The sequence below is a fragment of the Zosterops lateralis genome (genome assembly GCF_965231275.1).
Source record: "Zosterops lateralis genome assembly, chromosome: 16".
NCBI lineage: Eukaryota > Metazoa > Chordata > Aves > Passeriformes > Zosteropidae > Zosterops > Zosterops lateralis.
In genome coordinates this window covers 9011979-9026766 of record NC_139776.1, presented here as the reverse complement: position 1 = coordinate 9026766, position 14788 = coordinate 9011979, and the positions used below count along the sequence as shown (strand labels likewise).

Here is a 14788-nt window from a genome sequence, read left to right as displayed (position 1 = left end):
TTCCAAACCAAAGCATTTGATGATTCTATGATATTAAAAATGGCAGGTTTACAAACACAGGCAATGTGGATGCAGGAGGGAGTTGGGAGGAGCAGCCTGACATGGGCTCAGCAGTTCATGTTCTGGGGTCAGGGTCTCCTTTAATCTAATTTAGCTGCAAAAAAAGCCTGATTTAACCTCCTCCAAATAAATTTGCAAGGCAGAAGTAGGAATAGGATAGGATAAACAGTTTGAAATTCAGGCTGGTTGTTAAGTGCCAGATTTCAATGCATTGGGAGGAGGTGATTGTGGTATTTTTGAGCAGCAGAATCGAGCTGTGTCTGTCTCCTCCCCTGGAGCTGTGGTGTGTGATACTCTGTTTTGTTTTTTTCCTTCAGGGACCTAACACAATCGTGATCTGCATGGTCATCTTACTGAACATTGGTCTGGCCATCCTATTTGTACATTTTTTGACATGATGAGCCTCTTGAACAAGGTAAGAAGCAGAATGAGATTTTATCCTCAATTTGTAGATGTCACTGGATGTTTTAAGGTTGACTGACTTTTCATGAAATGTCATAAAATTATTGCATGAAATTATTTCATAATTTCATGAATTTTCTCAAACTTAAGAACATAGACTGTGTTGGTGGGACACAGTCCCGCCATGTAATTTTGCCTTCCCAGTACCATGGACACATTTCGTGTTGTGAGAATTCCAGCACAAGAGTGTGTGATGTTAAATTTGAAATTTCTTTACTGCAAATGCTTCAAGAAGCACTTTCGATTTGCTGTTTCAACATTACCTGGGCTGCTCCCAGGTAGCTTGTGCATCACAGTATTTCTTGGCACTCAGAGCAGCAAGATGCAAGAACACATAGAAAATATGAAACTGTGAAAACTGCAGCTCTAATTGCACCAGTGCTAGTTCTGCAGCAGTTGTTACGTAATTGTTTTACTAAAGATAAATATGAATCAAGATGTCTGTAAGACTGGAGCTTGCTCAGGTCTTCCAGTTGAATTGGGATAAGGGTTTACATTTGGATTTGGTGGCAATAAATTCTTGTGAGGTTTCTCATGCCTGGGGTACTCCTACAGATAGAAAAGTGTCCTGAGCTTGCACAAGACTTCTGTCTTGGGCTCAAATATTTCAAACAAAATCTGCCATCAGGGCTGAGCCTGACCTTGAGCCTCATGTGAACGTAACACAAGAGACACTTCTAAGCCCCTGTGAAGATATTGCCTGGGGGACAAAACTGCTCTTCTGGGCACTGCTTTCTGTCATGTTTTTAGTCTCACTCAGCCTGCACAGGTGAAGAAAGCCTTGCAGACAGTTGTGATAATGTGTTGGTCATGTTTTTTGCTCTCCCTTGACTTTCCCGTTTATCTGTGTCCGGGACAGGCGTTGCTGCTGGTGGAGACCTCAGACCTTGGCGGGGATTAAAGCTCAGCCACCTGGAAACACCTAAGAGGAGGACTTGAGATCCCAAGGTTGCACTGCAAACATCAACCTTCAATGAGTGTCTGAAGATCAGTTCAGTTTCCTCCTCCCAGGCTGTGGCTGGCCTCTGCAATCTACTAAGGAAAAGCCAGGGTTCCTGCACTGTGGTCTCCTCTTTGTATAAAATAGCAGTTGCCTTAAATTATTCTCACCAAAGCCATCAACTGTCCTGCCATGCCAGGGATGAGGGATTTATCTGTAGCTGTAGGAAAATGAGTGAGAAGGTCTCGTGTGCACACTGATGTGTTTTGTAACTCCCTTGGTTGACTCGGTGTCAGAGATTTTCCGAAGATTGTCATCCATGGCGTGGAGATGAAGCAATACAGCAACCGGAATGACTCATGGGAGCCGCGCCGTGGCTCGGGGTGGACAGCGCTGCTCTCCGTGCTTGGCAGTCATCCAAAGGGATGAACAAAAAGTGTTTCCTTTCCCCTGTCACCTGGCAGCATTTTCCATGTATGGAGGACTGAGAGGGGGAGCAAGTTGAAATTGGGCTTGTTGAAGTGTGACCCGAGTCCTGCCCATGGTGGCCGATGCACCGGGGATGGGGCCGCGGGGTGGGGTGTGAGGGACTGGTGGATCCAAGGCTGTTGGTGCCTGTGGGGGTGCTCTGGGTGGAGATGGGGCCTCTTTTGGGACCAGGCACCATCCAAGTGCTCTCCTGCCACCAACAATGCTCTGCACAGAAGTGTCTTGCAGTGGGTGGCTTCCTGCTGTAACAGGAAAGGCAGTGGGTGTGCTGAATTTGTCCCTTTACCCCTTTTTTTATCTGAAGATGTTGTGAGTTACAGTGAAAAGGAGGTTCTTGCTGCAAATGCCTCCGTACACCTGCAGGTTCCTCCCCATGGGCTGCAGGGGGGTCCTGGCCTCTCATTGCACCCAATGAGCAGACTTTCCGGCCAGAGGATGCAGGGTGGATATCGTGGGAGAGGTTACCTTATTCCTGAAGGAAAAAAGGTGCAGAGATGTGAGTGACTGCAGTGTGTTTGGGTGTTTGGCTCAGGAATATGCAGCAGCCAGGCTTCCAGCAGTGGCAGAGTACAGTGGGGCAGTCGTAGCTGTTCTCTTGTGTGCAAGGCTGAGAACCCTGGGTGATTTGCACCGATTTTCCCAAAGCTGCCACAGGGAGTGACCTTTGGAAGGAGATATTTCCACCATGATCTGCTCTGATCCTTAGCAGTGCAAGCTTAGAAAGTTGGCACAGATGAAGTTACAGTTTAGTGTGAGGCTGAGTGCTTGGACATGTTTCTTCCTTCTTCTAAGAGCAATGTGTATTTTCTATCCCTTTTTAAGATAATCAGAGATGTTATTTATAGTTGGTTGTGCACCTCTGTGTATCCTGAAGTCCCACAGCACAGGACTGGGTGGGAAAACCTTGTTGGACTGGAAAGAATGGGGAAATGATAGTTAAGGAATAAAACAGATGCCTGGTCTGCTTCAAAGGTCAGTCTGAAAGGATTTCAGAGACACAGTGGCAGACACACAGGGGTTTACAGTCACTGGAGACACAGGGCAAAACCTGCCTAATTTATCTACTCTAGTTATGGCATAAGAGTGAGAATAATTCAGTACTTTTTTTTGTGAACCAAGTCTATTTTTTAACCTTATTCAGCTCAGGAACATTGCCACAGTAGCAAATACGTGGTATTAAGTGTGGGAGAAGTGAATGTGATCCTTTTCTAAAAGCCATGTGGCTGTACCAGTCCTGAGAAAGCTGTGCAGCATCATCTACACTTCCACAGAGCATAGTTTAGTAGCAATTTGCTTATTTTCTTTTTTTTTTCTTTCCTTAAATATAAATGTATTGCAAACCCCAGGCTCTGCTGCCTTTGATGTTTTATCTCCATTTGCTGGCATTCACCTGCCAACTCTGCAGTTTCAATATGCCAAGTGCTTTTATTCACCACCAAGACAATTTCCATTGAGAGACCTGAGGGGCTTTTATTAATCACTAAGCACAAAAATGGATTTTTTTCAACAGTGCTAAGGTAATTCCCTCCCCTCCCTCCCCTGTTTTTTATGCATGTGATATCCACTTGGTAATGTGCTTTCCTCCTAGTAACCTTCTGAGAAAAGTAGGTAGATTTGCTTTTATGTGACGTATAACTGTATCCATATTGCACTGAGATATGGATATATATACATAGAGAGCCCCTTAGGGATTTCATTTCCTTAGATGCAAAATACCAGATTTACCTCAAACTGCATGCTTTCAAAACTGAGTAGGATTTTGTGTTATACTTTTCAGGTCTTACAAAGATGCAGATACCTTTCACTCTTCACACAAAAATACTTTCATCACAGATTTTGCAAGCTGTTTACTATGATCTGTGTACTACTGTCCAGAGTTTTCTGTCGGTTGTTCTGCTGGATTATGTGCAATAATAAACAGTTATCTGCTCACTCCATCCATGTGGATTTTTGCTGGGGAATCTCCAGTTTTCTTTCCGTGTTGACACATTCACTCCGGTCTTAAAGCAGAGCATAGTTCAGAATTTAATTTGTGGCATTTGGATGATTTTTAGCTTTTTCTTAATTACCTGTTTCAAAATTTTGAATTTTTTTATTAGTGGGAGTACTTTGCAAAGAGAGTTGTTTTCACTAACTGCTTTTCAGCAGCCTTTAAGGCCCCTGCCACTCTCTGAGCACATTCCATGTGCTCCCATGGTGCTGGCCTGTGGCAGGGGTTGCACAGGGCCAGGAGGAAAGGCAGCTGGCTGGCCCAGAGCCTGCCCAGGCCATGCTGACAGGTCCCTTTGCTGCTCCCGACCCCAGGGCAGCTGCCAAGTTCATTCTGAGCTGTGCGTCACTGCCTGCTGCTCCTGGCTTTGGGGAGGAGAGGTTCTCCTCTGCCTGTGCCCCATCCTCACTCAGCCTCTTGAAACAGCCTGGGTGAGAGAAAAGCCAGGCACAAGACAGAGGGAAATGGCAGCTGGGTGATTTATGGGGCAGGATGGATGAGCAGAGCCCAGCACCAGCCCAGGGCAGCAGAGCCCTGGGGCCTGAGGAATCCAGAGTAGCCAAAACCTTCAATCCTTTTTCTATTTCTGGAGTGTCTCACATGAGCAAAGCCAGGCTGTCAGAGAGGCTGGTGAGACACAGGCTCAGCCTTCGTGGGCAGGAGTGCTGGCCCTGGCTTCTGTGGGTATGAGGGGTCTCCTGGCAGATTTCATGCCCTGGTAGAGACTTAAGGAGCTGAGTTTGATGAGATGATGGCTTTACTCTCCTCTGGGCTTGCTTTGCTTCTGGTATGGAAGGAACCAGCTACATCTCATTCATCAGTCAGGGGCAGCAGGGTAACTGGAGCCTTGTGCACCTCATAAATCTCAGGCTGATGAATGGAGCAGGTCTTTGGCTCATGCCACAGAGGCAGCAGGGAGGGAGGTGGGTCTGCTGCTGGAGCAATGACACATTGCTTCAAAAGTATTAATAAAGGCAGAACAAAAAGTCTGCAGCTTCCCCAGGGTAGGGGGGACAGTGCTGGGTTCTCTGCCTCAATAGCTGCTAGTTTCAGGGATAACATCTCCACAGTGCCCAGCCAAGTGTCCCCAAGGGCAGGCAGGGAGGTGTCTGATATGTGAGAACCAGGCTGAAGGCACTGAGCTGATCCTGTGTCGAAGGGCAGGAGCCTTACCCTCCACTGGTGGGAGGGAAGGTGCAACCTGAGCCCCAGTGTCCCCTGACAGTGACCTGCCCAGGCATCCTGGGGACAGCCACACTGTCCTCTGCCGTCCTTGTGGGGCCTGGGGACTCTCAGGAGCCACCCTCTCTTTTGGTTTTCATCTTTGCACAACAGGAAGGGTCAGAGCTGGGGTGAAAGTGACCCTGACACTGAGAAGGTGCTGAAACATGCAGAAGGGTTGCTGTGGTCCTCTCTGGCCCAGGAGCCAGGAATGGGTCTGGCTCCACAGCACTGCCTTTGCTCCAGGACCCTTCCTGCAGGGACCTAGCAGAGCCCCAGGAGCATTAATGCATCAGGGAACAGGCATCACCAGCAAGGGCATCCCATGCCCAGCTTGGGGCTGGCAGCAAGGGCCTCTCCCTCTCCCTCTCCTCTCCCGTCAGAAATGCTGGCACTGCACAGCCAGAAAAAGTTGCTTTCAATTTACTTCCTCTGAGCAGCCACCCACACTGTGCCCAACAGAACAGGATCAGCCAGCTTGGGAGCCCAGTGGCCCTTGCTGAGCACCTCATAACCATGTTAGCACCAGGACCACCCCAGGGCCTTCTCCTGGAGAGGGTAAAGTTTTTATAGGCTTCACAGCTTGTGTTTTCCGGCATTAATTCCCTATTCCCAGCAGAGCAGCAAGCAGCCACTGGAGCACTCACAGCATCCTGTCTCTATAGAAACAGCACACTCTGAGCCCAGTTCATAGGGTGGTTATTAAAGAAAATTCATCAATTATAAAGCACAAATTGCCCTTAATACCTCTGCCCATCACCCATGGCACAGGGACCTGTGTGTTGCCATCACGTTCCCTCCCTCAGGCAGTATCTGGGAAAGCAGCCCGGATTTGAGGCACAGGCAGTGCCCTCCCTTTGAAGTCTTCCTTTAGACCCTGGCAGGACAGAAACATGTAGGGCTGGTTAACTGCTAAACTGAGGGTATTTTAGTAAATTAAGTCGGTCCCACAGGACTGGCAAGCTTTGATGTGCTGTGTGTCCCAGGGCAGTTCTGGAACTCCTGCTTTGGCTTGAAGAGTCCTGAGGGGCAACCCTGAGCGAATGTAAGCCTGGAGGCAGGTCTGGGGGCAGCGCTGGCCCAAGAGCCTTCCAGAAGCCTTGGGAAACAGAAATTGCAAAATAAACAAGTAACTCTGAGTGATTACATTAATATTGCCATAGGACTCTCTCCAGGTTTGATTAGCAGCTCTTTAATTTTGTGATCTGCTTGAACTAATTAGTTCAAAGAAGCAGCTGGGGACAGACCAGATTGAAAAAGGGCTGCATCCAATTCTTTCTCTAATGTGTGGTCCATCCTTTCTTGTGGGTCTTAAAAATTTAAGCAATTGCTCAGCATCCTCTTTTCTGATCTGAATATTATTCATTTAAAGGTACCACTATTTTATCTTAGAAACATGGTCAGGTATCACAGAGTGGAAGCCTGTTCTGGTTGCAGGGAGATGCTGGATGCCCTCACATCTTTTAATCCTTTTTTTAGGGAACTGCTGGAATTTGTGGGTTACTCTGTAACTTGGCCCTGGAGCAGGCTGGCTTTCAGAGTCCTGGCCAGCATTGTAGGGAAGAGGCTCTCCCAAAAAATCACCTGCAAGGCCACTCTCCTGTGACACAGGCTGGCATAGGTGCCCTATTTCCCCAATTTCCCACCACCCGAACCTAGAGACAAAGTCAGAAGACAACCTGATAGGGGCTTTAACTACAGATTTTGATAAATTACCTAAACTTGTTTGTTTTGCCAGAGTAAAGAACCCTTGCTGAGGTCCCATCCATGCCCTGCATACAGGCAATTACTGTGTGGCCTCTTTCACTGGGACCAGCCAAAATCAGGTAAACATGCTGGATATGGTGTCTCCTAAACTGAAACTCCCTGGTGAAGGCCAGAAGCTGCAGCCAGCCTGTGGTTCTTCAGGCACAGAACCCTCACTCACCACTCTCCCATCAGCTCTTCCCCAAGCCTCTGCCTCCTCCATCCCCCTCTCTGCACTACTCACAAATCCTTCTCCTCAGCCCAGGGCTCTGCAGGGCTGCCAGATCCCCCCTCCTGCCAGGGGACTTACCCATTTGTAATTGAAGAAACCAGATGGTGTTTTACCAGGTTAACAACCCCTGAAAGGGCAGGGGTTAGAAATAATGATCTTTAATTAGGAGAGTAACAGATTAGATAATGTTGAGTTGCACTTCAATGCGATAAATTACTTAGGAGCAATAGATTCTTTATTTGCTGGCATGTTTATAAACTCACAGCCCACACTCATGCTGTTGAGACAAATAAATGCTGAGGGTAAAATACAGCTTGAGACTTTACGAGCAGGATGGGATGTTGCAAGGTACAAGGTAATGCAGGCTGAGGCTTCAAGGGAGCTCTCTGAGTTCTTATAAGGAATTAAGGTTTTTATTCAGATCCTGAATATCCCAAGGAAGTTACAGTGATGAGTTGTTTCTTTTAATTTCTTTCTGCTAGTGATTTATTTCCCAGCAGAATGCATCTCTCAACCAGCATCTCCTTAGTGCTGACCTCCTGCCTCCACTTCCACTTAAAATCTCTCAGCTCCCCTAAAGTGCCAGAATACATGCAGGGGGAAGGACCAGAAACTCATTGCTCATCTACGGAGTTTAATGCTCTGGTGCATTTGTTGGAGATCTCGTGGTTCCAGGAGAATTTATCTGCCAATTACTTCTCAAAAAAAAAATAGCAAAGGGTCATGCAGTACTTGGCAGCTAAGAGCAGGAAGGGGAGAAGAGAACCAGGTTTTAATTGAATCTCAAGTATGTTGAACAAATATTTCAGAACTATCAATTAGCTGTTGGCCTGAGGCTGAAATTTAATTAAGAAAATAATGCTTTTAGAGTGTCTCCATCTGGGGGGAGAAGCAGAAAGGGGAAGAGTGAAAATAGGAAATGTGATGAGGTGGGGAACATCCTGCTGGAGATACTTCAGAATTAAGCTGCTCCTTGTGTTCGCAGCAGTCAAGGCTGGCTGTCAGACTGCACGTCCCATGCCTGAGAATTGCCTTAGGTCGGGATGCAGGTGGGTTTCCAGGCTCCAGCAGTGAATCCTCTTCCCACATCCAGCTCTCTGCACTCACAGCTTCAGGGTGAAGGGCTGGAGGACACAGGAGGACACAGGACAGCCCATCCCTGAGATGCTGCCTGTGCTCAAGGCCCCAGGGAGGCACCAGCAGTTACCCAGGGATCCCCTTCCCCCTCCTCCACCTTACCCTGATCTTACTGCTCTGGTTTGTCTGCACATGCTTTTATCAGTGGTTTGTTCTGAGCTGCTAAGGAAAAATCTGTTTTAAGGGGGAAAAAAGTCAGTACTATAAAAAAGATTGTTACAAGCAAATCCTCACATGTTAGCAAAAACACCTCAATTTTCTTCCAGAAGTAAATCCTAAATCTCTGTGTAGAACATTCTTAACAACAATAAGTAGGAACTATGTTCCTAAATTCACATTGTACAATATACACAAAACAGTGCAAAAATAGCATGATTCCTAAATTCCAAATGCATTATGTTTAAAATAATTGCAAAAAGCCAATGTTCTCTTTCCTCATCCTCTGTCCATTTTAGGGGCAACATAGATGGTTTAATAACATGCAAAATAATAATCATACATGGAAAACCTTCCTACATACAACAAAATAGGTTCTGGACAGTTCCAATGCCCTGAGGGGACTTGAGGTTTTGTCCTGACTCAACCAGTGAAGTGATTTCCTGTAGGAGCAGAATGGTTAACCAACATCTTGTGCCCTTGAAGGTATCACACACATATTTTCCCGAGTGGATGCAAAATTCTAAGCTCTTTTAACACCATAGTTTAGTGAAAGCCAGGCTAGTGAGGCTGCATTGACTGTTCAAGTAATACTTCACAGTCACTTGAGGTTTACTGGTGGCAGATACTTGTTTTATTTGGCAAGAGCCCTAGGGTTTGGCTCATGTATAATCTTTCTGATTTTAGTCATAGTCCAGATAGTCTCTTGCAAGTCTGGGGCAAGTGTCCCAGGACTGGTCTCCTGTATGCTGCAGGATATGAATATCTACTTTGCTTACAAGACGACAGGAGCAATAAATACTTGTGTCACTAATCACAAAACACTTAATGGACTTCACAAATTATTCCCAGGAAACAAGAGAATTTCTTCACCTGCCATTGAAATGCACCTGTAGCTGGGGCAGAGAGAAACACTGCTCTGTGGTACATGACCACACCACACTGGGGCTTACAGGACAAGAGTACAGTTTCCAGCTGAAGCAACCAGAGGAATTTGGACTGGAAAGGTAAAGTTATCCAAAAGAAACTCAGATCACAAGGTTGGAAGTACTTCTGTTACATTAGGGAACACTCATTATTAGTTTGTTCATTATCAGTTTGTTCATTGTAGCAAATCCCTCTGGTCTGGACGTTGGGTTTCTGTGCTACCAGCACTGCAGTGTTTCCAGAGACATGACATGAGGCTCCTGCCACCCAGCTTTGGTTATTCCTAATGTAGGAGTCTCCCCCTGAGAGTCCCTTTACAGTCAATGGTCTCATATCTTGGAGACATTCATCTCCTCTGCAGGGATGTGTATTCCTCACAGGAGAGTGTTGAGAGGAGAGGAGACGTGAAATTGCCTAATTGTCCCCATTAACTTCAAAAGGACTCCAGAGGAGCAGCTTCCGTGAGGTGTCTGTTTTACAGGCATGCCAATTTGGGTAGGAGAGACTCACTCTAAAAAGAGGTGTATTTTTTCCTTGAACACCCTTCTGTTCCTGGGATTCCTTTCAATGCTTTTGGCCCAGCTCAGCACTTGCACAAAAGGGGGTGGCACTGCTATATTTAACAACAGATGCTTTAGAAATGGTAAATATTGACACGTGCCTAACGCCTCACCAAACAAGGATAAATTAGCGCTAAGGAAAAGCAAATTAATCTCCCCATAACAATATGTTTTGTTAAATGCCCTGAAGAAGTATTGAATGAAGCTTGCTGCAATGCCAAAGCAGTTCCTCTTGGCACTCTCCCAGCACAGTATGTACAGCCACACAGCTCCCACTCCCTGCGTTGTTTCAGGCTCACAAGATTTGTTTATCCTTCTGTCCAGGTGCAGGGAGCCTGCTCAGATCCTCCTGGTCAGTGAGGTTGTGGTCAGAGCTGTTGTGGGAACAGTCCTTCACAGCACTGTAGTACACTGGGGTGGTGGACGGGGCAGGCTGCTCAGCACTCCTCTCCTGGCACTTGTACAACTTCCTGAAGGCAGCCCTGAACTTCTGGGACATGAGGTTGTAGATGATGGGGTTGATGGCACTGTTCAGGTAGATGCAGAGGCGGCAGAAGAGGAGGAACCAGGTGTTGAGGTACGGAGGGTCCACGAAGGAGTTCACCACCACCAGCGTGCGGTAGGGCAGCCACAGCACGGCAAAGAGAGCCACCACCACTGCCAGCATCTTGGTCACCTTGACAGAGGAGATGCAGAAAGAGAAATGGCCAGATGGGACTAAATCTCCAGCAAAACTTTCCCACCTGGAGCACTGGTGCAGACAGCTAGTTTCTCTCTCTAAGCATTTAAAAGAAACACCCAAGCCTATTTCTTGCTGGAACCATTTTAATCAGGAAATAATCTTGCGTAAATAAAACCAGAAATTATAGGTTGTCATCTACCACTGAAGAGCCTCTAAATCGCTTTAGAAAAAGTATTCACCATCCTTGAAATAGGTTGGGATAACCATGGGAATGTCTACACCAGAAAGCAAATTTGAAAATTGAACATAACAGTAAATGAATGGGGAAAATACTTGTCTAAATGTGGGGACCTTGGTTTTAGGAGTGTCATGGGATACACTTCATCTCCTTCCCCAGAGTTGCCTACATCACTTATATTGTTCAGGGAATAGGCTCCTGGTACAGAACAACCCTGAAGCAGAGGAGGCTGTCAGGAATCTTATACAACTTGTGCTGATATAGGGCTTACTTAACTACTTACTATGGGTTACTTTAATTTTCATCACACTAGGGGAGTACTACATAAACATATTGGGAACAAAAGGAAACTGAGAACTCAGAAGTGAGCAGTAATTGCCCTCAGCTCAACATGAGCTCATTTAGGAAATTGGGGTTTTGCACTGAAACACCAGTCATCCTAATAATTTCAACAGCTATTTCTGGTACGTGACAATCCTCCTCAAACAAATATTAACTAAATACACACATCCGAAGGAGGAAAGTATGACTAAACACTGATGGCACATGCATATCTAGGCAGTGGTGATTCAAATGTCAGAAGGAGAGTTGTGCAATAATCCAGTTCTTAGTGTGGACATAAGCACTGGGATCACATTTAGAGTTCCTCAGCTTTTCTTAGAATGCTATTTTACTTCCTCAAAAGAAACTATGCCTTCCTTTAATGCAATGAGTAGAAATTGCGAGTCAATTTGTTGCTCGTGGCAACAAAACTCTCTGGAAGAAAGGGACTATTACCAAGCTGTGGCCAAAATAGAAGGCGTTTGCTGTGTGTGGTTTAATGGAAATGTGAGGACACTTCCAAAAATAAGATCTTGTAGTGATACAGTGAGTGCTGAGGCTGTTGCTAAGACTGAAGCTTGTTTGCTGTCACAGTTTGTTGCCTTTTGGGAAAGATACGAGAGAATGTACAAGTGGTGTCTCAGAAAGCTGTGTCCAGTCTCTGCCCCTCTCCTGGAAGCCTCAGATGCTTCTCCCGAGCATCCTCCCTCCTTATTCCTGCCCCATCACTCTGAGTTGTACATCCTTTTTTTAGGAATCCCACTCCCTCTAGTGGTCCCTCTCCGGGAGGAGAAATACGGACTTGGAGGTGTTCGAAGAAGTGATAAATGCAGCAAAGCTCACACCTTGTGTTGTCCTGCTCAGGATTTAGGTGCTTTTAGAAGCACTAGTAAGAGAAAAGCAGCCCCAAAAGCAGTGCAGTTCTGGGCTGTGCAGGAGCACAGCCACAGAAAAGCTCCCTCAGCCATCCAGGCAGGGCAGAAAAATGGGCACCTCTGAGAGAGCCCCTTTAGGACCTTTCCCAGGGAACTCTGGGCATGGGGCCTGGAGGAGCCAGTTCCCCTATAAAGAGGGGCCAGAGGAGAAATGCTGATGTGAGCGCTTGTCCTCTGCTCAGAGACACCTCCAGAGCTACACACACCCACCAACTGGAAACCCTGGAAAAACTGCTTCACAGTTAAAAACTTATTGCCATCTTTATTCCCTATGACGGCAGCACTGTGATGTCAGGACATTCAGGGGAAGTCATTGCATGCCAGGATATTTTGGGAGGTAATGACAATCTCCAGTAAACTCCTGGTGTAACAGTAAAGAGGGCACAAGAGGTTTCCAGAAGCTGGAATGCCCCAGCAGCCACTTGTCCTAATGATGCTGGAGCATGCTGTGCCACTCCACAGCACAGCATTGCAGGGGGAGCAGCACAGCCCCTCCAGCAAGCTGCTCTGGAAGGAGATCCATCAACCAGTCAAGAGCCCAACACCCTGCCCGAGGCTCCTGCAGCAGCCAGTGGTCATGGGAGAGCAGGAAAATGCTTTTGAAGAAGTCAGTACTGCTTTAAACCTTTCAGAGAAAAAAGGGAGGAAAAGCTGGACTGGAAAGATTTAGAAGTTCATGAAGAAATACACGTTCTGCTTCCCCCCTGTGACCCTGACCCGTCTCTCCTGGGGAATGGAGGTTCCTGTGCAAGGCAGGCAACAAGTTACTGAGCTGGAAACACCAGGACTTCAGGGCAGTCTGAAGTCTGCTTTGGGCTGTATGGAAATCACAACAGAACTAGTGATTTCAAGGACTCAAGCCAAACTCCCAAATTCAACCCTTTCCTTTAAAAGGAAAGCTGAATGGGCCCTGCCTGTTCAGAATGGGACTGTCCCTTGTCTAGATACTGAGCTGTCCAAAGGGATGGGACACGAGGCAGTGATTGTCCTTGTGAACAGAGAAGGATGAGCTGTGAGGACAGAAGGAGGTGGGAGGAGAAGGGTCTGGGGAGATGGCAGGCAGCTGAGACACAGGAATCACTGAAATGCAAACACACACTGTGACACTGGGGTGACTCCCCCAGCTGCACAGACCGGGGGGCTGCAGCCAGGGCTGGGCTCCAAGGGAAGACAGTTCTCCCTTCTCTTTGCTCCTTTAAATCTGAGTTTACCTGCACAGGACACTGTCTGAGAGGTGAGTCCCACTGGCAATACGTGACCCAGCCCTCTCCTCCTCGGGAGGCGATCAATAATTAATCAGCCAACAAAACTGCCTGCACTCCTGCTCTCCCCAGCTGAAACCCTGTCCTGTCCTGTCCTGTCCTACCAAGCACGACCAAAGCAGGGGGAGCCCATCCGTGCTGCCAGACCCCAGCTGGGCTTGAGGGGCTCCTTTACAGCAAACCAACACTCCCCACTCCCTCCACGAAGGGAACCAAAGTCCTGTGACACCTCACCCCTGGCAGAACGCCCCTGAGCGGAGCCGCCTGCAGCCAGCGGGGAGCCCGTACCTGCTTGCGGGAGCCCAGGGCCGCCCCGCTGCCCCGGCAGGAGAGCCCGAGGGAGCCGGCCCGGGGCTGGGAGCCCGGGAGGGGACACTGCGGGGTGCCGGGCACGGCGCTCACCAGGAGGATGCGGGCAATGAGGCCGTACAGGACGGTCGCCAGCCCCAGCGGGATGACATAGAAGACGGCAAAATCCAAGAAGTAAATGGGCATGTAAAGGCTTCTGGACACCCGGTAGCCACACACGACCTGCGCCCCGTCCGAGAAGGTGACCTGGGTGGTGTCCACCAGGAAGAACCACATGAGGCAATAGAGGGAGGTGAAGAGCCAGAGCGAGGCGATGATGCGCCGGGCGCGGGACACGGTGCACAGGAGCTGTGCCTTGATGGCGTGGCAGATGGCGATGTACCGCTCCACCGTGAAGGCGGCGATGGACCAGGCGGAGATGTTGATGCCCAGGTACTGCAGGTAGGTGATGCAGAGGCAGCCGGCGTAGCCGTACACCCAAGAAGCCACCACGTCGGAGATGTTGGGCAGCCCGGCCGCCAGCAGCACGATGAGGTCGGCCACGGCCAGGCTCACCAGGTAGCAGTTGGTGGGGGTCACCATGTGCCTGGTGCGCAGCACCACCAGCACCACCATGGCGTTGCCCGCGATGCCCACGCCGCAGATGAGCAGCACCAGCAGGATGGTGACCACCTGCAGCTCCAGGGGCTGCCGGGGCATCCTGCCCAGGCTCTGGTCCAGCGCGGCTCCCGGGCTGGCCGAGCCGTTCTCCATCGCTCCCGCAGCCCCGAGACCCTGCGGCGGCGGCGGCGGGAGCCGGGGCTGCCCCGAGCCCCCTCCCCGCTTTCCCGCCCACCCCGGCTCCTCCCTCCCTTTTTTTTTTTCACCCCAACTCTTGCAGCCGCCCTGGTCCTGGCATCCCTCTGCCCTGCAAACTCTCCTCCTGGACGGGCATGAGCGGCCAAAGTCCCCGGGACCCTCCAGGAGCTCCCGTGAAGCACCCGGGAATGTCCGGAACCCCCAGGCTCCCTCCAGGACTCCCCTGAGCCGCCGGGACCCCCGGGAACCACCGGCCTCCCCCAGGACAGCCCAAAGCCCCCCAGGGCCACCTCGGTCCCCGGGACCCCGCATCGCCTCCCGCC

At 48.9% G+C, this 14788-nt stretch overlaps 2 protein-coding genes across 2 annotated transcripts in view; one reads left to right on the top strand and one right to left on the bottom strand.

Annotated features, from left to right (window-relative positions):
- JPH2 (junctophilin 2) overlaps positions 1–3871 on the top strand; it is a 31314-nt gene extending 27443 nt beyond the window's left edge. Inside the window, exons 5-6 of the mRNA XM_083873350.1 lie at positions 378–475; positions 1382–3871. Of these exons, the coding sequence (XP_083729476.1) occupies positions 378–458 (81 nt within the window). The 3' untranslated portion in view covers positions 459–475; positions 1382–3871. The remainder of the gene's footprint in view (positions 1–377; positions 476–1381) is intronic.
- Positions 3872–10215: 6344 nt separating this feature from the next.
- On the bottom strand, positions 10216–14544 carry LOC310915967 (thyrotropin-releasing hormone receptor-like; the record flags this gene model as incomplete). Its single annotated transcript, XM_083873190.1, has 2 exons — positions 13647–14544; positions 10216–10596 (listed from the first exon to the last, which is right to left on the bottom strand). The coding sequence occupies exons 1-2, from the start codon at positions 14418–14420 to the stop codon at positions 10216–10218; spliced, it is 1155 nt and encodes a 384-aa protein (XP_083729316.1). The 5' UTR covers positions 14421–14544.
- Between the last annotated feature and the right edge of the window lie 244 nt (positions 14545–14788).